The sequence below is a fragment of the Peromyscus californicus genome, unplaced genomic scaffold (assembly GCF_007827085.1).
Source record: "Peromyscus californicus insignis strain IS unplaced genomic scaffold, ASM782708v3 Scaffold_3__1_contigs__length_106647218, whole genome shotgun sequence".
In the NCBI taxonomy this organism is placed as follows: domain Eukaryota; kingdom Metazoa; phylum Chordata; class Mammalia; order Rodentia; family Cricetidae; genus Peromyscus; species Peromyscus californicus.
This window is the reverse complement of record NW_026294551.1, coordinates 49856864-49883287: the sequence shown is the minus strand read 5'-3', so window position 1 is coordinate 49883287 and position 26424 is coordinate 49856864. Positions and strand designations below refer to the sequence as shown.

Here is a 26424-nt window from a genome sequence, read left to right as displayed (position 1 = left end):
TCTACCTGCTACCCAACAATCCCAGTATGCCATCATCTCTCAGGTGAACTACCACAGAGGACCCCTAGTGGGACCACATTTCATTCTACCAAACTATTCTTCAGGTAACACTCAGACTAGCGTTTTATTTTATTGCTATAAATTGTGTGTGTGTGTGTCTGTGTCTATGCCACATGTGAATGCATATCTGTGTTTATGTGCATAAACACTTGAGGGGGCCATCCAACATGGGTGCTAAGATCTGAATTCAGGTGCTCTGGAACAGCAGCAAGCACTCTTAACTGATGAGTGAGTCTCCAGAACTACACTGCTTTTTTTTTTTTTTTTTTTTTTTTTGGTTTTGTTTTTTGAGACAGGTTCTTACTATGTTATGTAGCTCTGGCTGACCTATAACTTGCTACATAGACCAGGCTGGCCTAGAACTCAGACACTGGCCTATCTGTCTCTGAGTACTGGGATTAAAGGTGCATGGCATCATGCCCAGCTCCCTAGACTGATATTTTATATTTTGGTTTTTTCAAGACAGCATTTCTCTGTATAGTCCTGGCTGTCCTGGAACTTGCTCTGTAGACCAGAGTGGCTTTGAACACAGATCTGCCTGTCTCTGCCACCAGAGTGCTGGGATTAAAGGCATATGCCATCTTACCTGGCTCTAGACAAAAACAAAAAACAAAACCTTGTTGCTGGACAGTGGTGGCACATGTTTTTAATCCTAGTAACTCAGCAGATGCAGGAGGATGTCTGTGAGTTCGAGACCAGCCTGATCTACAGAGCAAATTCCAGAACAGTCAACGCTATACAGAAAAACCCTGTCTCCAAAAACCAAAACCAAACCCCCCCCCAAAAAAAAATCACGTCATTTTCTGCCAAAATTCTCACAGCCTCCCTTTGCCTTATGAGAATATCCAAAATCCTTACCTCAGTAGCATTTGCCCCCAACCTTATCTAGTCACTTTCTCATGGTGCTGTCTTCCACTTTCCTCCTCCCTGACTAGGTTAGAGGCTTTGGTAAACTTACTTTTCCCTTTAAAAAACATATCACAAACTGGCTTTAGTAAGAGATGCTAGGTCAATGAAGTACTTGCTTTGCGAATTGGAGAGCCTGAGTTTGGATTCCTGGCACCCAGGGAGACACAAAGACACAGCAGGGCATGCTCGTCATCTCCGCATGGACAGGCATACAGAGGAGACAGCGCTTTACACCCATGAGGATTGCTACAATAAAAAGACATTAAGAGCCAGGATTGCTGTGTATTCATGGACTGCCTGGGCTATATGAGACTTCATCTAAAAAATGAAGTAGGAGGAGAAACTGGGGATGTATTTTAGCAATAAAATGCTCACCTAGCTGTTGGAGAATATTACTTTAAGATGTGTTACATTTGTTTACGCTCTGGAACACTTGTTTAATGATGCAAAGATATGTTGTATTTGTTTATGTTGCATTTGTTTAACTCTGTGAAGCTGTGTTACTGTGCCTGTCTAAAACACCTGATGGTCTAATAAAGAGCTGAACAGCCAACAGTGAAGCAGGAGAAAGGATGGGTGGGGTTGGCAGGCAGAGAGAATAAATAGAAGGAGAAATCTGGGAAGAAGAGAGATCAAGGAGGAGCAAGAGAAGAAGGAACAAGAGAACAAGAAGAGCAGAACTTCAGGGGCCAGCCACCCAGCTACACAGCCAGACACAGAGTAAGAAGAAAAGGAAAGGTATACAGGAGTAGAGAAATATAAAAGCCCCAAGGCCAAAGATAGATGGGATAATTTAAGAAAAGCTGGCAAGAAACAAGCCAAGCTAAGGCTGGGTATTTATTATTATGAACAAGCCTCCGTGTGTGATTTATTTGGGAGCTGCCAAAGAACAGAAAGGTCAAAAACAACCAAAAACACCCAGCATGTATGACACTCTGCATCCAATCCCTAACATTAGAAAACAAAACAAAACTTTTAACAAGTTTAACAAATCAGATGTGTGGAGAAACTGAAACTCACATGCATTCCTTGTGGGGATATACAGTGGTACAGAGACATGTGAGTCAGTCAGCAGATCCACATCCAGATGAATACTAGGGGAACGGACAACATAGTCACCAATTTAATACTAGAGATCTCTATAAGAAGTGGAAATAGGGCCAGCAAGACGGTGAAGTGGATACAAATGCTGGTTGTAGGAGCCTGACAACTGGAGTCTAATCAGTGGAACAGAGGTGTCAAAGCCAAAAGCAGTGGTGTGCATCTGTAATCCCTACACTCCCACAGCGGGCAGAGGCAGAAGAATCACCTTAGACGCCTGCAGGCCAGCCAGCCTCAGACACACAGCTAGGGAGAGACAAGAACAAGGAGGGAACTGACTCCAATTTTCTCCCCATCTCCGTATGTCCAAGGTGTGGCACACACACTGTAAGCATATACACTGACCAAATAAAAATCTTAAAGCGGAAATAACCCAAAAGTCTATCAAATGCAGTTTAGTATTTAAACATGCAATTATTATTTGGTCATAAAAAAGAATAAATGCTGAGTGTGGTGGCAAGCCTTTAATCTTTGTGAGTTCCAGGCCAACCAGGGCAATGTAGCAAGACCTGATCCTTTAAAAAAAAAAAGTATCGGCCACATGCTGATACACTATGGATGAGTAAAAGCCAGACCAAAAAAGAACATGTGTGAGGTGTGTGATTCTACTTACAGAAGGTGCAATCAGTAGGAACAGAATGTACACAGGAATTGCCAGGGACTGTGGGGAGGTAGAGAATGGAGAGGGGCTGCTAATGGGTAGTTTCCTTTGGGGATGGGCAAAATGTTCTGAAATTCGATAGTGGTAATGTTGGCATACATAAAAACACTTGTACACTTTAAAATAAGTTTTGTGTGAATTGTATCTCAATAAAAGTAAATACTGACTGCATAAATGAACAAATCTGCTTCCCTAGTAGACTGTGTGGGCAGTCAGAGACATCTGGGATTTCTCAGCACCTGGCTGAGGTAGGACCCACAGCAGCAGTCAATCAATGGAGGTCAAATTATTGTATACACAGAACTCAACAGACACCAGCACATATTGTGTAAGGATTCTCCCAGAAGTGGAAGTGTTCATGACAAAACCTGTGCGTACATCCATGACAGAGGTTATCAGATGTTGGTAAGACAGTGTTCTAAAGTGCAGTCAACTGGCAAGAAGAAAAAGAAAAAAAGCCTGGATTCCAGTTCAGCTTTGCTTCTGACTCTCTATGTCCCTGAGGAAGTTCCTTCCTCTTCTGGACTGTTTGAAGTTTGGAGAGAAGGAAGTAATTTGCATTTAAATGCAGCTTCCTAATTCTCATAAATGACCAGTGGAAAGTTTGAAATTTTTGTCAACCTAGTCACCAGCCTTAGGCTCACCCTGCATTTTTCTTCCCCAAACAGTGAGAGGTAGCAACATTTTTTAAATTACTAGCTTGGGAGCTGGAGAGCTGGCTCAGTGGTCAAGAGGAGGGGCTGCTCCCCCAGAGGACCCAGGTTCCCAGCACCCTATTGCACATCACAACCATCCACACCTCCAGTTTCAGGGGATTCGAAAGCCTCTCCTGGCTTCCCTGGGCACCAGGCACACAGGTGGTTCCGAGATGTACAAGCAAGTAAAACACTCACACATAAAATAAAATTTAAAGACCATAAAAATTACTAGGCTGGACATTATACCCACATCTTGTAAGGACTTTAGTCCAATGACATCTTTCAGTCCCCTCAGTTGTTAAAGGGGGGAGGGTGGGCAGCAGAATAAAGTTAATTTGATAAATGTTCTTAGGAGGGCAAACATACCCCATTTTATTCTAAGATTTGTTTCGTCTTGTTTTTGAGCCAGCCTGGCCACAAATTCCTGGCCCAATGGATCTTCCTAGCTCAAAGAATCTCAGCCACTCCAATAGCTGGGACCACAAAACACCATCACTTCTGGCTTATCGTAGGTATTAAAAAAGACTGTAAGAGTTACTTGCTTTCCTGTGTTCTAACTTCATTCTCCCCGTTCTTTTTCACTATCTTTTCAGAAAAGCAGACAAGTGCATCTACTAGAACCAAAGGGGGTGGGGGGACCGACTCAAATACTGTTTTTTTTTTAAGGGGAAACGGGATGGGCGAAGCAAAGGTTAGCTCGGATCACTCTAAAGTGACGGAAAGCACCGTAGCTATATAGACCAGGTAGACTTCTGAATGAATGTAAGCAGTAGCTAGCGAGACACATCTTTCTCCAAATCAGTCACACACAGCGGCGGACAGAAAGCGTGCGGCTATATAACTAGCATAGCTGCGCCCGGGGCGCAAACCAGGATCGTGCAGCCGTGTCCTTCCTGCCACAGCAGTCAGGAACGTGGGGTGACGGGGCGCGGATGAATAAACCAATGGACGAACGCATGCCGCTCGGGTGGCTACGGCCCCGCGCGGGAGGAAAAGGTGTGAGAGCCTCGCTGATACCTGCGAAGCCGCTATAGTGCGCCCCAGGCTCGTAGTGCCTCCGGCCAGAGGACACGTCGTAGACGCGGCCGAGCAACGCCAAGTACAGACCCGGGTCCCCCGGGCCGCCGCGATAGCGGGCTAGCTCCTCGGGTACGAAGAGGCGAAGGCCAGGGCAGGGACCCCACCAGTCCACCAACCACATGGCCATGACCGCCGCCGCCGCCGCGACCAGGCTCAGCACCACGCCAAGCCCACATAGTCTCAGCATCTACACAGCAGCACACAAGCCGCACTTCCGAAATCGCCACCTCTTTAGCCACAACTAAGATGGCGGAGACGCCGGTCGTGACGTCAGCGGCGCGACGCTCGACAAGCTTCAGAGTAAAGTTCACCCTTCGGCTCCGACTCTTTCTCGTACTTTTCCAGCATAGCTTGAGAACGTGAAGCGTGGAGGAGAAAGTGGAATTGCACCGAAAGACCATCTGGGCTTACATGTTGTGTGCCCTCAACAAAGATGGCGGCAAAGGAGGCTAGACGTTGACTTACACATAACAGGCGTGCTCTTAGGCCTTCTCCTACCTGTCGTGAGCTGGTAAAATCCGCTTGACGGCTCCGTTGCGACATCAGGCCTCGCTCCACGGCCAGGAAGCCGGAAGTCGCTGCCGCCGCCGCCGTCGTCCCCACCCCGTCCCCGCCCGCCTGGAGCTGTCGGAGGTTGACAGGTCGTGGCTGGGAGGCGGCGGCGGCAGCACCTCCTAGCACCCAAGACGGAGTCCCCATGGGGAACGCTCCGAGTAACAGCAGCGAAGACGAAGCGGCGGCCGCCGGGGGTGAGGGCTGGAGCCCACATCAGGACTGGGCTGCCGACTCTGGCACGACCCCCAGCCCCGGCCCGGCGGCCGCGGTGCTGCCGTCCGCCGCTGCACTGCTGGAACCCGCCCGGCTGCGAGAGGCTGCGGCTGCGTTGCGGCCCGCACCTCCCTGCGAATCCCTGGTGTCGAGGCATCACGGCGCGCTATTGCGCTGGCTGGAAGAGCGGCTGGGCCGCGGTGAAGAGTCCGTCACCCTGGAGCAGTTCCGGGAGTTGCTGGAAGCTCGTGGCGCCGGCTGTTCGGGCGAGCAGTTCGAGGAGGTCAGGGTGGCCTGGCGACTGCCGGCCGGGGGCAGGGTGGTGGCCGATAAAGTCGTGAAGAGGTGGGCGGTTGCTTTGCGGATGTCAGCCAGGAAGCCATAGGGTCCTCGGGTTCTTAGAATGGAAGCATGGGGTTACCCGAACCCATTCGGAGTGCATCACTCCAGACTTTTGCTACGGCTCTCACCTTTACTAGAGGTGTGGAAAGTCCAGGCTATGTGGCTTTGCTCCAAAAAGAGGAACAAGCCAAAATGTCTCTGCATGTGGTAGTAGGCAGACATTTGTGCAGTTGACAGGCAGGCTTAGTTGCTTGATGGAGCTTATCAGGGTATAAGACAATTATGAGAAAGGATGTGCAAAGATCAAGGGAGTGGCCGTAAAACCCATTCTGTTTTACTGACCTATGCAGATCTTTCGGAGAGCCATAGGAGTACAATGTGGCAGGAGGGTAGCATTACGCTGAAGAGACTCTACAAGCTATCCTCATCTATAGCATACTAGTTTTTCCAAAGTACACACTTGATTTTAGATCATTGAAGAACTTGCTCCAGACTCATTTAAACCGTTATAAGACCTAAAGTTGATAGGGAAGTATTAGTTTTCTTCACTTACGCAATTTCTCCTTATATCTATACTGAACTCTTCAGTTTAGAGTTTGGAGAAAAACTGACCCAGAATTATCCTGTAAATCATTTCATTGGCAAAATTGAGAGTATCACACAAACCTCTTGATTTTTTTTTTCTTGTATCCTTATTACCCTGCTTCCCGGAGCCTTATTGATTCCACAATGTTAGGACAAAAGGGTGTTTAATGAGTAAGCCATATAAAATTGTCAGTCATTGAATGGTTAATTCATAAAACAAGAAACCAACACTCACTTGTAGCATCATTATAGGTTCTGTTTCCCCTAAAGCTTTTGAAATATTTCAAAGATGTTGCCTGCAAATGATGAAATTGTGTACCTAATATGTTTGGTAAGTTTCCCTCTAAAAACTGCCTCTAATGTGTTCTAACTCTCAAGACATGGTGGTACAAACCTGTTACACCAGAATTTGAAAGGTAGTAGCAGGAGGATCAATTCAAGGTCATCTTTGGCTACATAGTCAGTTTGAGTACAGCCTGGGCTACATAGAGTAGCACTGTCTCAAAAGTGTGAAACATATATGCATTCATATTGTATATACACATACAGTCAATTAATTAGTAAAAAGGTCTCCATTAAAATAAAATTCCCCAAGTTGTTCATGGTAAGCACACACATGATTCTAGTACTTGAGAGGTTGAGGCAGGCAAGTCCCTGGCTCAAAAAAAAACTTAGAATATTCATAATACTTTCACTCTAGTGCCAACATCTTTTATGAAAATATGAAGCCTTGGTAGAAAGAACTATGCAGATTTTATTAAGAAGGTGACACTTTTCAGGTTTGTTTAAAGGCAAATGAAGAGAAACAGCTTTTATGTGGTGAGACCAACAGGAACAGAATTATCCATTGGATTTATAGAGATCATGTAATAGAAGGCCAAGAAATCCAGAGAGCCGCCCTAGAAAGATCTCTCAAGGGTTGTGGCACTATTCATTTTTTCAGGGCCTAACTGAACACCAGCCTTCTAGATGGTGGTTCAAAAAGCAGATAGCTGCTCCTATAGAGTATGTAGTATAGTAGAACAGCTAGATTGTAATTTACCAGTGAAAGGTGTGGGGACTGTCAGCCAAGAGAAAGCATAAAGAATAAGTAGGAAGTGTATTTAACCCATCTAAGGTCTTAAGTTGGAGGTTCCTAACAGAGATAACATTTCAGTGGAGGTCTGAAAGTGCAAGAAGACAAGGAGCAGTGCTTTCAGGCAGAGAGGTAATTACACCTTCAGATGTCTACTAAATGGAGAATCTAGTGGTACTGTGTGGTCAGTTAGGCTAGAAAAAACTGCTGCTCTTTTAGAGGACTGGAAACACATGCTGCCTTGTAACTTCTCAGCTCCAGGGGATCCAAACACCCACTTCTGGCTTCCAAGGGCACCTCCACGCAGGTACACACACACACACACACACACACACACACACACACACACACACACGTAAATAAATAAATAGCAAATCTTTTTTTAAAAACCCAAGGAGACAAAATCTAATGTATCAGTGGTTTAAATTATTTAAATATTATTTAAATTATTAAATTATTTAAATAATATAAAAAAGATTTTTTTTATTATTTTATTTTATATGTATAGATGTTTTGACATCATGTATGTCAGTACCCTAGTGCATGCCTAGTGACCTCGGAGGCCAGAAGAGAGTGTCAGAATCTCCTGGAACTGGAGTTACGGTGGTTTGTGAGCTGTCTTGTGGATGCTAGGAATATAATGTGGTTCCTAGCTCTTAACTTTGAGCTATCCCTCCAGCTCTCTATATTGGTACTTTAAACAAATTTGATTTTGAGTCAGGGTCTCATTATAGCCACCACTCGCCTACAACTCCCTGTGTAAGCCAAGGTGGCTTTGAACTCATTTTAATCTTCCTGCTTCAATTTTTTGAATTCTGAGACTACTGGTGTTCATCACTACAACCAGCTAGGAAACTGCTTTCTTATGTAAAGGTCCAGGTGGGCAATCAAGGCAGATGTGGTATTTCCAAATTACCAGGGACCTGGCTGTGTCCTTCTTTTGCTGTACACTTCATAGGCAACTTCCATTTAGTGACCCAGTTTATTCCTTCCATTACTTTTCACTTCCCAACAAATAGGAAAGAGAAAGGGGAAGGACATGACCTTGCCATTCTCTTAGGTAGAGATTACCTTCCACAGGCTCAGACTTAATCTAGTGGCCACACTTAGTTGTAAGAAAAGCTAGGAAGGATCTTCATTCCATGGCCTTATATTTAGCTAAATTTGAGGTTTAATTACCGGGGAAGAAAGCAAATGTAATACTAGTTTTGGCTAGATCATAAATGTAGAAGAATGGATGAGAATGAAGGAGAGGGGCCAAGAATCTGAGTCTTCAACAACCTAGCAAAGAGTTTGTAAATTGGAGTTTTGTTATTGTTTTTGTTTTTTGTTTGTTTGTTTTTGAGACAGGGTCTCTGTAGTCCTGGCTGTCTTGAACTCACAGAGATTTGCCTGCCTCTGCCTCTCAAGTGCTGGAATCAAAGGCGTGTGCCACCACATGGGGCTGGTTATTAAGAAAGTCGTAGTCATGTTACATAGATGACAGAAATTAACACTAAAGAATCCTCAACCCAACACCAAGAACTGATGATTTATAAAATACTGGATATTACTATTTTTATGTGTGTAAAAATCCCTATGATAATCTAGAGCTTTGTCACAGGCTCCTAAAAGTATGTGCACCACATTCCCAAAGGGTGCTTGAGAGTCATGTTTTACAATCCTACCATTCATCAGCTCACCTCCTTCTTTATAACATGTTCAAATACATAGTATCTGATGACTGACACCAGTCAGCTCTGTGAGGCAGATGGATGACAGCCACCAAACGGAGAACTCAGCAAGATTCAGTGATTCACATAAAATAAATTCATTTTGGAGCTGGGCAGAGTGGTTCACACCTGTAATCCCAGCATTTGGGAAACTGAAACAGGTAGAATACTGCAAGTTTGAGGCCAGCCTGGGTTACAGAGTGAAACCCCACCTTGAGAGCTCCTTTGAACATTCTAGCAGGAGCCTTCAGCCACTGCTAAACCCTTAACTGAAGAACAGTCCTCCATTGCAGAAAGTGGTCCTCTTTGACCCAGTGGACAACTTCAGGAGGGACACGCATGGGCCCAGTCAGTTCAGTGGAGTCAACTCTAGCCATCAATGGGGTGACAGATGTCATAGCCAAGTCACCCTCCAAGAGCCTGTCTTTAAAAAAGGGGTATTAAGGCAGAGCCAGGCGGATCTCTGTGAGTTCGAGGCCAGCCTGAGCTACCAAGTGAGTTCCAGGAAAGGCGCAAAGCTACACAGAGAAACCCTGTCTCGAAAAACCAAAAAAAAAAAAAAAAGGGGGGGTATTAAAATTCAGTTTCAGCACTAGCTCTCAAGTGTGGGTCTTCTCACCCCAGAACTATTGCCCTTTTCCCATAAGGATCTGTTTCTCTGGGATTAATCTTTTAACTCCAAAGATAAGTAATAAAGTCTTTAAGTTTCCTTTCATTCTATAGAAAGCCAGGATGTTGTAGTCCCAGGAGAATAAAAAACAAAAAACCACAAAGTCTTTTTCTTGAAGCCTATATACCTTTTTCAGATTTGAGAGGGAGGAGTTGTGATTTGGGTTGATAACCAAAATCTTGTGCCCCCCCCCCCCCCCCCCCCCCCCCGTGATTAATTGAAGAGAGCAGTTCTAACTCAAAGTGAAAACAGAGCCAAAGTTTGAAAACAGGATGGTGACAATCTCATGTGGGTATCCTTTTATCCTGTCTAGGAGTATGGCATAATTATATTAAAGTTAATATTAGCTGTGTGGTTGATTCTGTGCCTTCAAAACAGTCCTGGCTTTAGACCTGAGGAAGTATATACTTGTGTGTGTATACTTAGGTATTTAATTCTCTATTTTATACCAAAGATTTGAAAATGTATTGTGACATTTAATATGTTGAAAGGTTTTATGAAATAATAATAAAATATCTTTGTAGGAGCAATTAAGGTGACACGTTATTTCCCTCCATTTCTTTTTACCAGCACAGGCCACCATGGCTGTGCGTGGTTCATCCCTCTAATGTAGGAATCTCCAAGTACAGCTCATTGTTCCTTGGCCTTTAACTTGTGGTGCTGGCCGTGCCCACCACCTGCCTCACTTCATTGCAGTGACCTTAGTGCTCTGAGGTGGTGTCATAAAGATGGCCTTAGAGTTGGACCATGGACCAAAGTCTTCCAGATTATCATTTTATAGTACAACACACCTTTTCCTCTTACTGGGTGTGGTCTAGGCAAAGGACTCCTGGGTTTGTTTGAAAGAAGCAGTGTCTAATTATCTAATAGTCACCTATGTAGAAGGAAGAGAGAAAGAGGGGGGAGAGGGAGAAATGAAATTCTTATTTGACTTCAGAGGTTAGTTATTTCTGCTCTTAACATAAGCACACTTCTAGAAAGTCACGTAAGCTTTAGGGCAGGACAAAGTGCTCATTACAGGGAAGTGGTGCAGATGACTTGTTTGTTTGGTTTTGAAAACAGGATCTCACTGTGTAGCCCTAGCTGGCCTAGAACTTGATATATAGACCAGGCTGGCCTTATCTTATAGAGATTTACTTTCCTCTGTTTCCCCAAGTGCTAGGATTAAAGGCTTGTGCCACCACATGTAGCAGATAACTTTGAGGTGAGAATTTAAGATGACTGGTTCTCATTTTTATTAATTTACCATGTTGTGAAACTCTGAAGGGCCATTTTGACTGTGTGGGTTTGTTTTGTTTTGAGACAGAGTCTGAAGCCCAGGTCAAACTCAAAACAATCCTCCTGCCTTAGTCTCTTCAGTACTAGCTACCATGCCTGCCTTTGGAAGGACGGTTTTGATTAATTTCTGTTTGTGGTTCTGGCACATAGCTAGTGCTTGGTAGCTGTTCCCCCTGTGGCTCCAGTGTGCTTGAGCAAGCTAAGACACAGTCTTCACACGGTAGCTTGGTGTTTCATACTTGGCTTGTGGCCTTTCATTAACTAGCTATTTCTTGGTGTTGGAGGGAACAGTTGAATATAGTTTTAGTGAAAACTGTAAACAGTCACTGTTGGGTTTAGGAGAATCTGGAGAAAAAGTTCTAATGCCCACTTTGGTATTATCATACCAAAGCACTAGTTGACTGGCTTAGAATGGCTTTGAGCCTAAGAACTATGTGCATAGAATCATGCACATGTAATTATCCACCCCTACACCAGCTGTGTATATGCACCATAACGTTGTAGCCAACTACAAATATTGTAACCCCCTGTTCAGCACCCTCAGCTCCCCACTGCCCAGGAGCTAGATATATGCTCTTCAAATAGGTAGGAGTCCACAGGCTAGCCTGTCTCCCTGACCTCATCTGTCTTTTGCCACTGCCTAAGCCAGTGGTTCTCAATCTGTGGGGTGTGACTCCTTTGACAAACCTATATCTCCAAAAATATTTATGTTACAATTCATAACAGTAGCAAACTTATAGTTATAAAGTAGCAATGAAAATAATGTTATGGTGGGGATCATCACAACACGAGAAACTATATTAAAGGATCACAGCATAAGGAAAGTGCTGTGCTCCTAGCTGGAGGGACAGCTACTTTGTCCTGTGCTAGCCTAGCTCTTCCAGGTTTTCCATCTTGGCATCATCCTGTGGTTAGCGCCAAGTCTTCCAGAGCAGGATTCAGATAGCTCTTTGCTCTGTTCCAAACCCTGTCCACTTTTAAGTCCACAGAGCAGTACTTAATAGTAGCATGAAATCTGAGACTGCTTCACCAAACCTAAGACATGAGAGTTGAAAAGAATTTGCTTGGCAAAGGAAGAAAGAGATATTCCAGTTAAGGCGCAGCATGCGCAAATATATTGAGTCGAGAGAGTTTTGGCAAGTGGGCACAGAGAAGAGAGTCTGAGCGGACTGACTCTCAGTGCAGTCTCAGTGTAGTCTGTTAATGGCTTAACAAGTCTGTGCTTTATGAGACAGCACATTCTACTGCTCTTCTTTAGGCTAAGCAGGAAGTGAGCCTGGAGCCAGCCTGCTTCTGGGTAAAGCCAAGGTTCACTGTTCTTTAGACAGGTGATTTTTATTTTATTTTAGTTAATTAATTTGAGACAGAACCTCACTGTGAAACCCTGGCTGACCTGGAATGTGGTAGTTTGATCACACTGGCCTCTAGCTCCTAGAGATCTGCCTGCCTCTGTTTTCCGAGTACTGGGATTAAAGATACATGTAACCACCCTGGCATCTTGCCGGGTGATCTTTATCACCTCACTTGACCACTCAGTGTCTCAGCCTCCTCACTGGTTAAATAAGCAGAATAATGGCGTCTGCCTTATGTGATGGTATGGTCATTAAATTGGTTCCTGTAAAGTGCCTGGAAGAGTCCCTAGAGTGCTAAATGCTCAGACAGGTAATGAGTCATGTTATTCTTCACGTGGGTATTTTCTCCAGCAGCTGTGCAGCAGCCACTTAAATACTTCGTTTAGACAAGGAATGTGAGATCATCTTACAGATGAGCAAACTGAGGCCTTCAGTGGGTAGGTAACCTGCCCAGGCAACCAGTGGCAGACGTGAGACGAGATTCAGACTTTTAAATGCCCCATGGAGGTTGTCTGTGGAGGATGTCATGGAAGAGAAAGGAGAGTGAGAGGTCACACGATGCCACCTTCATATTTAAGCCAGTGCAATGTCTGCTGGGCTAAGTCCACAGTTCTGGTCTGATTATTTCAGCGTCAGTGTTCATGTGTACAGTGTCTGTTTGTTGTTGTTTGTTCTGTTTTGCAGTTCTGGAGGTTAAACCAAGGGCATGCTGGGCAAGCACTGTACCACTGAGCTCTATCTATGACTTTTGATGTGTCTTGATCACAGTAGCAGTAAAAGAGTTGAAAATGGATAAGGCTAAACACTTAAATCAGGTTTCCCTTCTTAGTCTGCTTCTGTTATTATACTTCTTCTCATTGTTGCTGTTGTTTTGTTTGTTTGCTTGAGACAGGGTCTTACTAGGTAGCCTAGCTGGCCTTGAACTCATGATCCTACTGATTCAGCCTTCAGAGTGTAGGGATTATGGGCATGTGCCACCACACCTACCTTTGATTCTGATGTACTTATTATCTCCTGATTCTACTTTGTGTCTCCCACATGAAGCTGTCAAAGTGCCTTGCCCCTGCAACTGTGAATGGTTACCTTGTGGATGCAAGCACATAGGAGAAACATTATAAAGAGAGACATCAGGAGCAGGGAAGATAGTTTAATTGGTAGAGCATTTGCCTTCCATGCATGAGACCATGGATTAATTCTCAGCAAAAAAAAAAAAAAAAAAAAAAAAAAAAGACAATTCAGGGCTGGAGAGATCACTCAGTGGTTAAGAATACTCTTGTGGAGAACCTGAATTCAGTTCCCAGAACACATAGTAGCTCACTACTGTGAATAATTTCTGTTCCAGAGTACCTGGCACCCTCAGACACAGACACATACACAGTGCACTTACATACATGCAGGCAAAACCATCATACACATTAAAATATAAAATAAATTTTAAAAAGAGAATTCAGGAGGTTTTTCCAGGATGGTGGCACACACCTTTGATCCCAGCACTTCAGAGGCAGAGGCAGGTTACTCTATGAGTATGAGGCTAACTTGGTCTATATAGTTAAAGGCCAGCAAATGCTACATAATGAGACAGTGGTCTCAAAACAAACAAAAAAGAGGCTTGAGTCAGGAAGAGAAGGTGTGGCAGACCAGGTTGCCATCTTTGTGGAGATGAGTTTTAGCCGAATTTGTTTGTTAGAGAGGCAAAGGGTGTAAGAAGCCCTGACGAGTCAAGTCCTGAGTGAATGTGTGCTGTTGACACGGGCACATCATGTCAAAGATCCTAGCCTCAGATCCATGGGGAAAAGCCATCCCCACCCTTCTAAGGCTCAGAGGGCAAAGCCTTCCTCTGGGCCATGTGTGGATGCTGATAGTGTGTGCAGAAAATGTGCACCATAGCTGACCCCCTCCATTGTTTATGGCATGAAGACTGCTCGCCTACAAAGACTGCTCACCCCCCACAGAGACTGCTCCTGCTGAGATTATCCAAACCTGTCATCTTGATCCATCTATATATCATAAACCCTGCCACCTCTTTGTTTATCTGTATGTAATAACCCTACCTCCTCGTTAAGCTGGATATAATAACTCTACTGAGCTTCCTGAACGCTGAACTTCTCAATCAGAGAGCTCAGGCCACAGAGAGAGGTGGGAGGGATGTGGAGGAGAGGAGAATAGGAGAGGGAGGGAGGTTGGTGTGTGTGTGTGTGTGTGTGTGTGTGTGTGTGTGTGTGTGTGTGTGTGTGTGTATCTGTGTGTCTTTTCTTAATTCCCTTCCAACCCCCAGTTGGGTCCATCCCTGAGGCCTTACACAGATGCAGCAGGCATGACATGCCATATTTTGGAATATGGACTAGAATATTGAGTTTCTGATGCCTCTTTTCAAGGCAATGTTTTTCAAATTGCCCCTCAGTGTGTTAGAAATCTACTTTAGAGTCTAATCTTGTTGTTTAAGAGAAACAGAATAGAAAATTCTCATAATACAACCTATATGATGAAGGAAGCTGTTACATTATTTCATGAAATTTTCTACATCAGTTATATGTATCCTCAGTCTCTTAGAATGCAATTGATTGTTTCTGTTTTGGTGGATCAGCCAATAAAACTTGAACATTACTATGAATTTCACTGGCAAGCTACAGGGATACCAAAGGGAATGGGAATGAGACTAAGGCTTTCCCAAATAGAGAACTGGCTGAATGGAGGGGGACACAGGACTTAGAGGACCTGATCCCTGCTCTCTCTGATCTACAGGCTACCTTTGGACAGAAGGAACAAGAACAGGTGTGTTCTGAATGGCCTCCCCAAGGGGTTTTCTATTGACTATAGGAAAGAGACTGACTCAGAGGACATTAGCTGCTTCTCACTGATACTTGTATGAGAAAGTGGCTGACCACTCAGAGAAGCTGGAGAAGAGTTCAGATGGTATAAGTCACACCCTACCCTACCCCGAGTACTGGGGACTGAACCTTGGACCTAATACAAGGCAAGTGCTTTTTCACAGAACTGCAGCCCCAAGGCACATGCATTAAAACTTTGTAGGTCCTTTCAATATGAGGGCTCTGTAAACTTGGGATGGTCAGCTTCCTCTGCCCTTATTACTCTGCAGTGGCCTCATGTGCCCTTACAATAATACTTTAGCTTCAGTAGTTCTCTCATCTCTTTATTCTGACTTTTGTCCATCTCTTCATTTTCTGCCTTACTTCCTTCTCAGCTACACCAGTCTGCCATGCACTCTGTTTCTACACCCACATTCTGTCTCTTCTATCTGGGATAGCCTACACCTCTTCATAGGCTTTCCAACCCCCCAGTTACCCTTAAAATTCATATAAGAGTTACTTTCTGTGAGTATTTCCCTGTCCCCTCCTTGGTTTCTGATCTCTGCAGTGTTGGTTGGCTTGTGGGATAATGGTTGGTAGTGTAGAGGTCCAGAATATATAGACCAGAATTCAAATCTCAGCCATTATTTACCATTACTAACCTATGTGGCCTTGAACAAAATACTGTCTTTGCTCACTACCACTGGAAAGATAGCATGGCCTGTAGGATTATTGTGGCAAGTTGAGATAGGTCTGTGTGAAGTGCTCAGAACTCTCTTGATGTGTAGTAAAGGCTCTGTGTATATGAGCTGTTATGGGAGTTAATGCTGTCACTTCTCTTGTTCTAGTGATCATGTCTAGGACACTGCTGCTGTTAGTTTATAGATCTGTCTTTTAGGCTATGAGGGGTTTGGAGGGCAAGTCCTACCCTGTTCATCTTTATATCCACAGCTCCAAGCATAGGATCAGGCATGTGTATAATGACTTCTTATGAGCTAGCATTGAATGAGTGTGTGCATGGTTAGATGCTGCGTCCTGTAAAGCATGGTGGATGCTCAGGAATGTGAACATTTTAAGAACAACTTGTAGGTGTTGGGAAATTAAGTATTAATTTGAAGAAACTGTTAACAAAGCTGTTGTGATTTTTTTCTCAGCCCAAATGCTTTTATGTTTTATATAAAAATTCTTTATTATATTCATTACCTATTGACAGATGAACAGAATTGTTAAAAATAGCAAAACTGTCACTATTTCTGGTTTTGGTAGGTCTTTTCCTGGCGATATGTGGTAGGAGTTGTATGTGAAGTGGCGAGCTGTGCAGCAGAGGGTGCCGGCAGCACCTGAGGGGTGAAGCGTGGGTGGGAATGGGGCTTGGCTGCCGCTTCAAGCTTGAGAGTGTGAGCCTCACTTGCAAGACTGATAGGCTTAGCCTGGGCAGCAGGACATGATGGAGGACAGGGATGGAGCTGAGAGAAGTTTTAAGCGTCTGGTCCCCAGACTGCGAGGAGCCCCAGTGCTTACCTGATGAAAGGAAGGGGAATAGAGTTGACTCATTGGCAGCTGAGTGACCTGGGACAAGTTTTCTGGCCTCTCTATAGGGCTCTAGAATAGTTAATAGTATCATTACTGTTATGAGAATTAATGCTATAATGCATATAAACTGTTATGAGAATTAATGATATGCATATAAAACGTTTTCACAATACCTGGAATTCAGTAATTCCTTAAACATTACTTAAAAGCTTCCCAACCCATATGTCATTCCCAACTGAATTATTGCTGCATTTACCTTAGAGTCATATAAGTATCATTTTCTTAGTATGTCATAATATCAGAAAGAAGAAAGTAGCTATTGTCTGGTCCTGTTGTAGTCACACCTGGACACTCAGGGTTCCATGTCACCTCCCTCCTCACTCCCATGTCCACTTTTTGTATTTGGGATATGCTTTGAATCTTGTGGAACTACCAGTGGAATTCAGGCCTCATGCAAGCTACACAAGTGCTGAAGAAATATGTTATACCTCCAACCCTTAAGGAAATGCAGATAAGTGAAATTTGGGAAACTATAAAACTTATTACCACTATTTTGTTGTTATTGTTTTGTTTTTGTTTTGTTTTTGAGACAGGATTTCTTAGTGTAGCCCTGGCTGTCCTGGAACTAGCTCTGTAGACCAGGTAGCCTCGAACTCACAGAGATCTGCCTGCCTCTGCCTCCGGAGTGCTGGCATGCGCCACCACTGCCTGGAACCTATTACCACTATTAACACCCAAATATTTACTTTTTCTGGTCTTTTAAACACATATACATACATTAAAACATGTGTTTACTAATATGGAAAGTACACAGATACTTTTTCTTCAAACAATATTCTTTTTTAAATGTACTTTATTTAAATTACATTTTTATTTCATTTTTTTATGTGGGAAGTACATGTGTGTACATGTGGAGGTGAGAGGACAACTGTGAGAATTGGTTCCTTCCTTCCACCATGTGGGTCCCAGAGATTGAGCTTGGCTCATCAGAATTGGCAGCAAGTACCTTTATTCTATGAGTTGTCTCTCCAGTCTACCTAATTTTTTGTAGTTAATGATCTTCAGTTTTCCATGTCTGTTTAATCACATACCCAGTCCGTATTCAAAGTTATCCAGTTGTTCAGACAATCTCATTCATGGTTGCTGTCTCCAGTGTGTATAAAATGTCACCGAAAGGAGAGGAAACATTACATTGCTTTTTAAAAGGGGGCTGCAAAACTTGGTGTGATAGTGCAGGCCTTTAGTCCCAGTGTCCAGCAGATGAATCTCTTAGTTTGAGGCCAGCCTGGTCTACACAGAATTCCAGGCTAGCCAGGGCTACATAATGAGACTCTATCTCAAAAAACAAAAATGTGTCGGGGTCAGAGGGTGGGGGTGGGAGTGCTGGCAGGATGATTCAGTGGGTAGAGGTGCTTGCTGCTGGAGCCTGATGACCTAACTTTGATCTGCAAAACAATAACTAAAAAAAATTAAAGGTCCTTGTCCATTCCATGCTTGAAGTAGATACTTCCACTTTTTGGTTTTTAGTTCACCTTTAATTCCAGCATTGGAGTGGCAAAGACAGGTGGATCTCTAAGAGTTCAAGGCCAGTATGATCTACATAGTGAGTTCGAGGCCAGTCAAAGCTACATAGTGAGACCCTGTCTTAAAAAACAAAATTGGAGGGGGCTGTTTTCATTAGTGATTAGTGCCCTGTTCTCTTTCCCTGGTGTCTTATGTTCCCAAACAGTTATTTTTTAGCAACTTGACTATTTCCTGGTTATTCATCATGTTATCACGCTTCTATCACTTCTTTGAGATTTTAAAAATGTATTTATTTACTTTATGTGTATTGTGTGTGTGAATGTATATCTGTGCACTATGTGTGTGCAGAAGTCCAAGAAGTCCAGAAGAGGTTTTGGAATCCTTGGAACGGGGGTTAGAGATGGTTGTGAACCACCATGTGGGTGCTGGGAATCGAACTCAGGTCCTCTAGAAGAGCAGCCAGCGCTCTTAATCAATGAGACATCTCTCCAGCTCCACTTCTTTGAGTTTTTTCTTTTCTTTTTAATTTATTTAACTTTTATTTATGTGCATTGGTGTCAGATCCTCCAGAACTGTAGTTACAGACAGTTGTGAGCTGCCATGTGGGTGCTGGGAATTGAACCCGGGTCCTCTAGAAGAGCAGCCAGTGCTCTTGACTGCTGGGTCATCTCTCCAGCCATTTTGAGTTTTTTTTAGTATTGGGTTCCATCCATTTTATTCCAGCCACAAAGGAGATGAGCCCTTGCCCTTCCTGACCTCACCTGCACACCTGCTGTTCTTGGGATGGTATGTTTTGTTTGGGTCGCCCTTTGATGTTTGCATAACAAAGATTAGGTAAATTTTTTTTCAGTAGCTGAATTCTGGAGTATCCCACTATGACTTTCCCTTACTTAGAGATCTTTTTATTCTTTCTGGAGTTAACAATTGACTCGGTACTTTAAAAAAAGATTTTGCTGTGTGAGGGATCAATCCAGGCCACCTTCTGTGTGCTACGAAAGCACTGATTGCTGTGCCCCAAATGTAGCCCTAGTACTGTTATCCTTAATTTTTAGGTCTTTTATCGTTAGTTGAGCTACAGATTCTCTGTGATTTGTCTAAACGTCATCAAACAAAAATGGTCAACATATTCTGACATGTGGATATTCTATCAGCAGCTTCTTTGATTTTTGAGGCTACATTACTATGTAGTGTTGGCTGTCCTGGAACTTACTGTGTAGGCCAGGCTGGCCTCAGACTCATAAAGCTCCACTCATAAAGTCCCACTAGTTCCTGGTGCTGGGACTAAAGGCATGTGTTACCATGCCTAGCCTACCTTCTTAAAAAATATATTTGTGGGACTGGAGAGATGGCTCAGCAGTTAAGAACACTGGCTGCTCTTCCAGAGGACCCAGGCTCAAATCCCAGTACCCTCATGACAGCTCACAACTGTCTGTAACTCCAGTTCCAGAGGATCTGACATCCTCACACCAATGCACATAAAAAAATAAAATTAAATAAATTATAAAAAAAAATTTTAAAATATATTTGTATTTTATTTATGTGCATTTGTGTGAATGCATGTTATGTGTGTAAAGGAGTCCTCACAGACCAGAAGACAGTGTTGGATCCCTTGGAACTGGAGTTACTGGTGATTTGGGGGCCACCTAGGTGAATGCTGGGAACCAAACTCAGATCCTCTGGAAGAGCAGCAAGTGTCCTTAACCACTGAGCCACCTTTCCAGCCCCAGCTGGAAAGCTGTCTTTCTTTTCTTCCTTCCTTCCTTCCTTCCTTCCTTCCTTCCTTCCTTCCTTCCTTCCTTCCTTCCTTCCCTCCCTCCCTCCCTCCCTCCCTCCTTCCTTCCTTTCGGTTTTGGTTTGTTTTTGGTTTTTGAGGCAGGGTTTCTCTGTATAGTCCTGACTGGCCTGGAACTCACTATATAGACCAGGCTAGCCTTAAACTCACAGAGATCCACCTGCCTCTCCTCCCAAGTGCTGAGATTAAAGGCGTGGGCCACCATCACCCAGTTCTTTAGTTTTTGAGACGGAGTTTTACGTGAAACTCTGGCTGGTGTTGAATTCACAGAGGTCCACCTTTTCCTCCTCTACACCCTGCTCACTTTGTCTTTTTTTTTTTTTTTAATTTATTATGTATACAGAAGAGGGTGCCAGATCTCATTACAGATGGTTGTCAGCCACCATGTGGGTGCTGGGAATTGAACTCAAGACCTCTGGAAGAGCAGTTGGTGCTCTTAACCTCTGAGCCATCTCTCCAGCCCCTCACTTTGTCTTCTTTTTTTTTTTTTTTGGTTTTTTGAGACAGGGTTTCTCTGTGTAGCTTTGCGCCTTTCCTGGATCTCGCTCTGTAGACCAGGCTGGCCTCGAACTCACAGAGATCCGCCTGGCTCTGCCTCCCGAGTGCTGGGATTAAAGGTGTGCGCCACCACCGCCCGGCCTCACTTTGTCTTCTTAAAGGAACATTCTCCCTAAGCCTTGTGATGTGCTGTGAGGTGGATTTGTTACCCTCCAGATTGCTGTACTGTGCCTCAGTCTCCACCATGCTGAGGATTCCTTTCTGTCTTGGCTGGATTCTCTTCTTCCCATTCTTGTGCTCTTCCGTCACTCTGGTCCAGTCCTCTAGGCACCTTGTGAAAAGGCAGCTTTTTTCTTTCTTTTTCCTTTTTTTGAGCATGTATGTATAAGAATGTCTTTATTCTACTCTCACATTATCATGGCTGAGTATTGATTTCTGGGCTAGAAAGGCCCCTCCAAAAGATGCACTCTTCCCACCGTCCTCTGTCTCCACTGTGTCCACTGAACTGATCCCTTTCTGATTCTTGACCTTTTACTTGGAAACTCTTTCTTCCTCCTAGAAATAAGAACTTCTCTTTCCCTCATTGTTAGGGCATTTCTTCTCTTTTTTTGAGACAGGGTCTCACTTTCTAGCCCAGGCTAGAGGAAAGAGTCTTCCTGCCTCTGCCTCTCAAGTGATGGGATTGCAGTTGTGTGCCGTGTGCCTGGCTCCTGTTAGGAAGTGCCCTTATGGTGCACTGTCGGTCATTGTATAGGTCATTCTGCCTTTGAATCGCCAAATGTACGTGCTTTGGTGTGGGGAAGTCTACATCGTCACTGTTGTGATTTCCCCTGCTGCATTTTGTGTCCCATCTTTTTGGAACTCATGGCGTTTCGAAGTTGACCTTCGAAGTCATTCTTCTAAATTTTCCTTTTCCCTCCTAGTTTCTATCATTTCTCCGTGTACTCTACTTTCTGATCCCTTTAGTAATCTTTACTTTTCAACCTTTGTAATGAGAGGTTTTTTCCTTTTTTTTTTTTTTTTTTTTGGTTTTTCGAGACAGGGTTTCTCTGTATAGCTTTGCACCTTTCCTGGGACTCGCTTTGGAGACCAGGCTGGCCTCGAACTCACAGAGATCCACCTGCCTCTGCCTCCCGAGTGCTGGGATTAAAGGCGTGCGCCACCACCGCTCGGCTCCTTTTTTTTTTTTTTTTTTTTTTTTTTTTTTTTTTTTTGGTTTTTCGAGACAGGGTTTCTCTGTGTAGCTTTGCGACTTTTTTCCTGGAACTCACTTGGTAGCCCAGGCTGGCCTCGAACTCACAGAGATCCGCCTGGCTCTGCCTCCCGAGTGCTGGGATTAAAGGCGTGCGCCACCACCGCCCGGCCGGCTCCTTATTTTTTTGAGACAGGGTCTTGGTGTATAGTGTAGCTCTGACTGGCTGGTGCTTGATGTTTAGTCTCAGCCTGGCTTCAAACCCATAGCACTTGTCCTGCCTCAGTCTCCCAAGGGCTGAGATTATACGCCAATTAAGATTCTATTAGTAGCTCAGGACAGCCTGGAACTCAATATATAAGTCGGGGACTGGACTTGGACTCCAGAGCCTCCTGCCTTAGCCTTCTGAGTGCTGGAATTATAGGCATTTGCAGCACACCCAGCAGATACCTGAGCTTCAGAAGTGTTTGGGAACGTTCTCACTCTCCTGTTTCTAGCAATAGTACCCTGTTCTGTTTTTTAATCTCTCTTTAACATTTTACTTATTATTTTTATGTGTATGGGTGTTTTGCAGCATTTATGTATACAACATGTGTGCAGTGCACAGTGGAGGCCAGAAGAGGGCATCAGATTCTCCTGGGACTGGAGATATAGACAGTTGTAAGCTGCCATGTGGGTGCTGGGAATTGAACCCTGATCTTTTGGAAGAGCAGCCAGGGGCTCCTAACTGCTAAACAATCTCTCCAGCCCAGTATCCTGTTCTTTTGTGGTTGCAGTATTTACCTTTTTCAGGTACTGGGTGGTATTTGCACAACTCTGATTATACTAATACCCACTGAACTGTTCATTTTAATGGGGTGAATTTTATGGGAAATGAGATAGACAACTCAGTAAAGCCAGGGTTAAAATATCTTTAAGCATTTCTGTGAAGATATTAATCATTCTTTTGACGTTTTCTTCTCCCTGCATAATCTTTCTTTTCTCTTCGTGTTTCGTAGTAGGTTTTTCTCAAGTGTCTAGTGGTTCTGGGCTATCCAGTCACCAGAGAATGAGGGACTAGGCCCAATATTCAGGATACAGAGACAAGAGACTTAGTAGGTGTTTGAGACTAACTTGAGCTACATAGCAAGTTTCCAGGCACTATCTCAAAATAAAACACAAACAACAGTAAGAATGACAGACTAGAGCTGGACCTGGTGAGCAGGCCTGTAATCCTCCTGCTCAAGAGGCAGAGGCAGGATCACAAGTAAAAGACCTGCCTGTGCTACAAGTTCAAGGTTAGCCTGAGTAAGACTCTGAAGGGATGGGGATGGGGTGGGGTGCTTAAAAGCCTGGATGCTCTGTGCGTTTGACTATGGCTGTAAGATGAATTGGCTGGGCACTTTCGTGAGGTGATTCTGTGTCATCTATTCTCTTAGGCTTATCAGCTTCCCCAGGGAAGACCCTTCTGTCTCCTTCTGGAAGGATATGAAACTGGATGCTAGCATTCTAGGAGCCCTGGAGAAGGTTGTGCTTAACCATTTATTTAGCAAGTAGACACCAACCTCCCATTTTCAGTGTGACATTCTCACTTTTAGCTGTGCCTGCCTTTTTCCAGTCTATTCTTTACAACTCTCTAGAGATCAAGTCCTAGGCCTCTACCAAGATGGAGGAAGAGAATCTCTATTTTTGTTTGTTTGTTTTTAATAAATGGGAACTTTTAAACATAGGATGATGGAGACAATAGTGAACTGATTTCCCATATACTTTAGCCAGTTCAACAAGTACCAACTCAAGGCAAATTTTATTTGATCTAAATACCATCAACTTTCTCTTGTCCAAATTATTTAAAAGCAAATCTTGACATATTTTATCTGTCATTGTGCATTTTTAAAAAAAGATTGATTTATTTGTTATTTTATTAGTATGGGTGTTTGCCTGTATGTATGTATACATACCATGTGCATGCAGTGCCTAAGGAGGCCAGAAAAGGGCATCAGATCCCCTAGAACTGAAGTTATAGATGGTTGTAAGGTGCTGGGAATAGAACCCAGGTCCTCTGCAAGAACAACCACAAACCTGCTGTTAACTGCTGAGCTATTTCTCCAGCCCCTCATTGTACATTTCTAAAAGATTAAGGACTCAAAAAAATCCCCACCCATAATACTATTATTATTCTTTCTACTTAAAAGCAAACCAACAAAACCCCAGCAATTCTTTAAGATGATTGTTGACCCAATAATTTCTAACTGCTTTCTAAACGGGCTTTTCACCAGACACCTCCACTCTAGCAGTACCTATTTCTACCAACTCCAAAGTTTTTTCAAGACTTCTGCAGTGTAGGGCTTGTGTCGCTTCTTTGACTCTGCCCTCTGCAGCACACACAGATTGTACCCTAGGCTCAGGCCAGCTTAGCTCCATACCTGCTGTTGTCCTTGGTGGTTGTCCCATGGGGTCGTTTACTGCAACTGGGCTAACTTTCACCAATAGCCACTCCTGGGCCATTTTCAAGGACTCCAGCCCTGCCACACAGTGCCAACCAAGCCTCAGTTGCTCTTCGTGACCTCTTCATTCTTCATGCCTTCAAAAAACCAGTACCACCTGATGACTCTTAAACTACCAAGTTCAGCTGCCAACACAAGGTACAACCTTGGCCACCTCTGGGACACAGCTTCTGTGTGCTAATTCTGTGGAAGTACGTCTCAGAAGATTCCACCTAAATGATGCTGCTCTTAATCACTGCTCACTTTTCAGCTCCAACTGACTAGCATCCATTGTCCTAGCAAAGCAAAGGTTTTACTTTAGTGGTTCTGATATCTTGTTAATCACAGCCAATCCTTCATTCCCACCTGACCAGAACCACAAATTCTTAACTCAGAATTTGCAATTGAGGCTTTGAGTGACCCTCAAACTTCCCTCTGGAACTTCACTAGCCAGGCCCCCATGCTCTGCTTTTGAGAGACTTTTGGTTTTAAAAGAGACGTACTGTTTTTATAAAAAGAACTTTTAAAGTGTTTGAATTTGTAAGACTGTGGGACTTTTTAAGTTTCTAAAATGTTTTTATATCGTGATATCAATATTAATGTGTGATTTGGGGAATGAACAAGTAAGGAAAGGTTGTGGTTTAACAGTGATGTGTGTAAGTTGACAAGGCGTCACTTGTGCTGGCTCGTTTTATGTCAGCTTGACACAAGTGCTATAGTCATTTGAGAGGAAGGAACCTCTACTGAAAAAATGCCTTCATAAGGCTGGGCTGTAGGCAAGCCTGCAGGGCATTTTCTTAATTAGTGATTGATGTGGGGGGCCTAGTTCAATGTGGGTGGGGCCATACTTGGGCTGGTGGTCCTGTGGTCTATAAGAAAGCAGGCTGGGCAAGCGATGTAATGGCTTAGAGTAATCTAGTAAGCAGCACCCCTCCATGGCCTCTGCATCAACTTCTGCCTCCAGGTTCCTGCCCTGTTTGAGTCCCTGTCCTGGCTTCCTTCAATGATGAACTATGATGTGGAAGTGTCAGCCAAATAAATCCTTTCCTCCCCAACTTGCTTTTGGTCATGGTGTCACAGCAATAGTAACCCCAACTAAGACACTCCCACTTACCATTTTCCACTGTAAAGATTCCATGGTCTGCAGATGTGGTGCAGTGGTAAAGCAATTGCCTGGTGTGAGCAAGGCCCTGCGTTTAATCTTTAGAACCACCTCTACCAACACACATACCCCACAAAAACCTGTTCTCCACAGGGTATAGGACAGAGCTCTCCTCTTGTCCATTGTACTTCAACTAGTGTAATCTTTGATCCTGTTCACTTTTTGGATAGTCTTGGCAGGCTGAATAGAGGCAAAAATAATGCTGTGCTCTCCTCAGAGTTTCTGGTTACAAATGTAGGAATCTGTATTTGTTCCTTTTGAATATTGTACTGTTCAGATAGCTGTGATGGGATGGAAATGGGAGCATTGTGCCCATCATGGAACCTTGGTGGGTTATTTCCTAGTATCATGGAGCAGAGGAGTAAGGAAAGGGGACAGTTTTGAGGAAGAGGGGCTCATGTGGAAAGGTCAGGTCAGGAGACTCTAGCAATGAGGAGGTATGTGAGTGCATGTATCCACAACAGGACAGAAAAACCAGAGCACAGGAACTGAGACTGGGTGAAAGGACACAGTTCTGTGAGGACATCTTGTAGAATGTGATGGGGTCAGAGGTTATAGATTAGAAAACGAACATTGTTCTGCTAGTGGCTTTACATTGTAAAGGACTCTGTTCTTGTGTACCTTGTCTAGGCAGCAGCTCGTGAATGTGAGAACTCCCTTATTTTTCAAGTCAATAAACTCAGATACACACAGCTCTAGGGACAGACTAGTAGTCAAATCAAGTCCCATGCTGAACCAAGTTTCCCAAATCCTCCAGTATGGGCAAGGGGTGTGGTCCACATTGATTAAAAGTAATGAAGCAGTAGACCAAAGTAGCACTTGTGTTGAGTACCCAGTTCTTTCAGATTTTTGCTTTGTGTTTGACATTGTCTGTACTTTACATCTCTTGTTGCTATGACCAGATTTCCTGTCAAGAAAGGACTTAAGTGGGGAAGGTTTGGAGGGTTTGTTTTGATTCAGTCTGAGAAAGGCTACAGTCCATCCTGGCAGGGAATACCTGTCAGTAAACACGTGAGGTCACATTAAGTCTACAATCAGGAAGCAAAAAATGAACAGAAAGTAGGGCCAGGCTGTAAAGTTCAGGGCCTACTCACAGTGACCCACATTCCACTACCTTCCAAAACAGCACCACCAGCCAGGGGCCAAATGTTCAAACACATGGG

General features: G+C 43.9%; 2 protein-coding genes across 18 annotated transcripts in view; one reads left to right on the top strand and one right to left on the bottom strand.

Annotated features, from left to right (window-relative positions):
• LOC128121475 (neuferricin) overlaps nucleotides 1-4824 on the bottom strand; it is a 38727-nt gene extending 33903 nt beyond the window's left edge. For all 16 annotated transcript variants that reach the window (XR_008222202.1, XR_008222203.1, XR_008222204.1 and 13 more), the window contains exon 1: nucleotides 4447-4824. Coding sequence is in view for 12 of the 16 variants with exons in the window: in XM_052756189.1 (XP_052612149.1) it covers nucleotides 4447-4696 (250 nt within the window). In the remaining 4 variants the exon portion in view is untranslated. The remainder of the gene's footprint in view (nucleotides 1-4446) is intronic.
• A 265-nt stretch (nucleotides 4825-5089) lies between these two features.
• The window catches only part of Zzef1 (zinc finger ZZ-type and EF-hand domain containing 1), a 131682-nt gene continuing 110347 nt past the window's right edge, over nucleotides 5090-26424 (top strand). For both annotated transcript variants that reach the window (XM_052756186.1, XM_052756185.1), the window contains exon 1: nucleotides 5090-5560. In XM_052756186.1, the coding sequence (XP_052612146.1) occupies nucleotides 5207-5560 (354 nt within the window). In that variant the 5' untranslated portion in view covers nucleotides 5090-5206. The remainder of the gene's footprint in view (nucleotides 5561-26424) is intronic.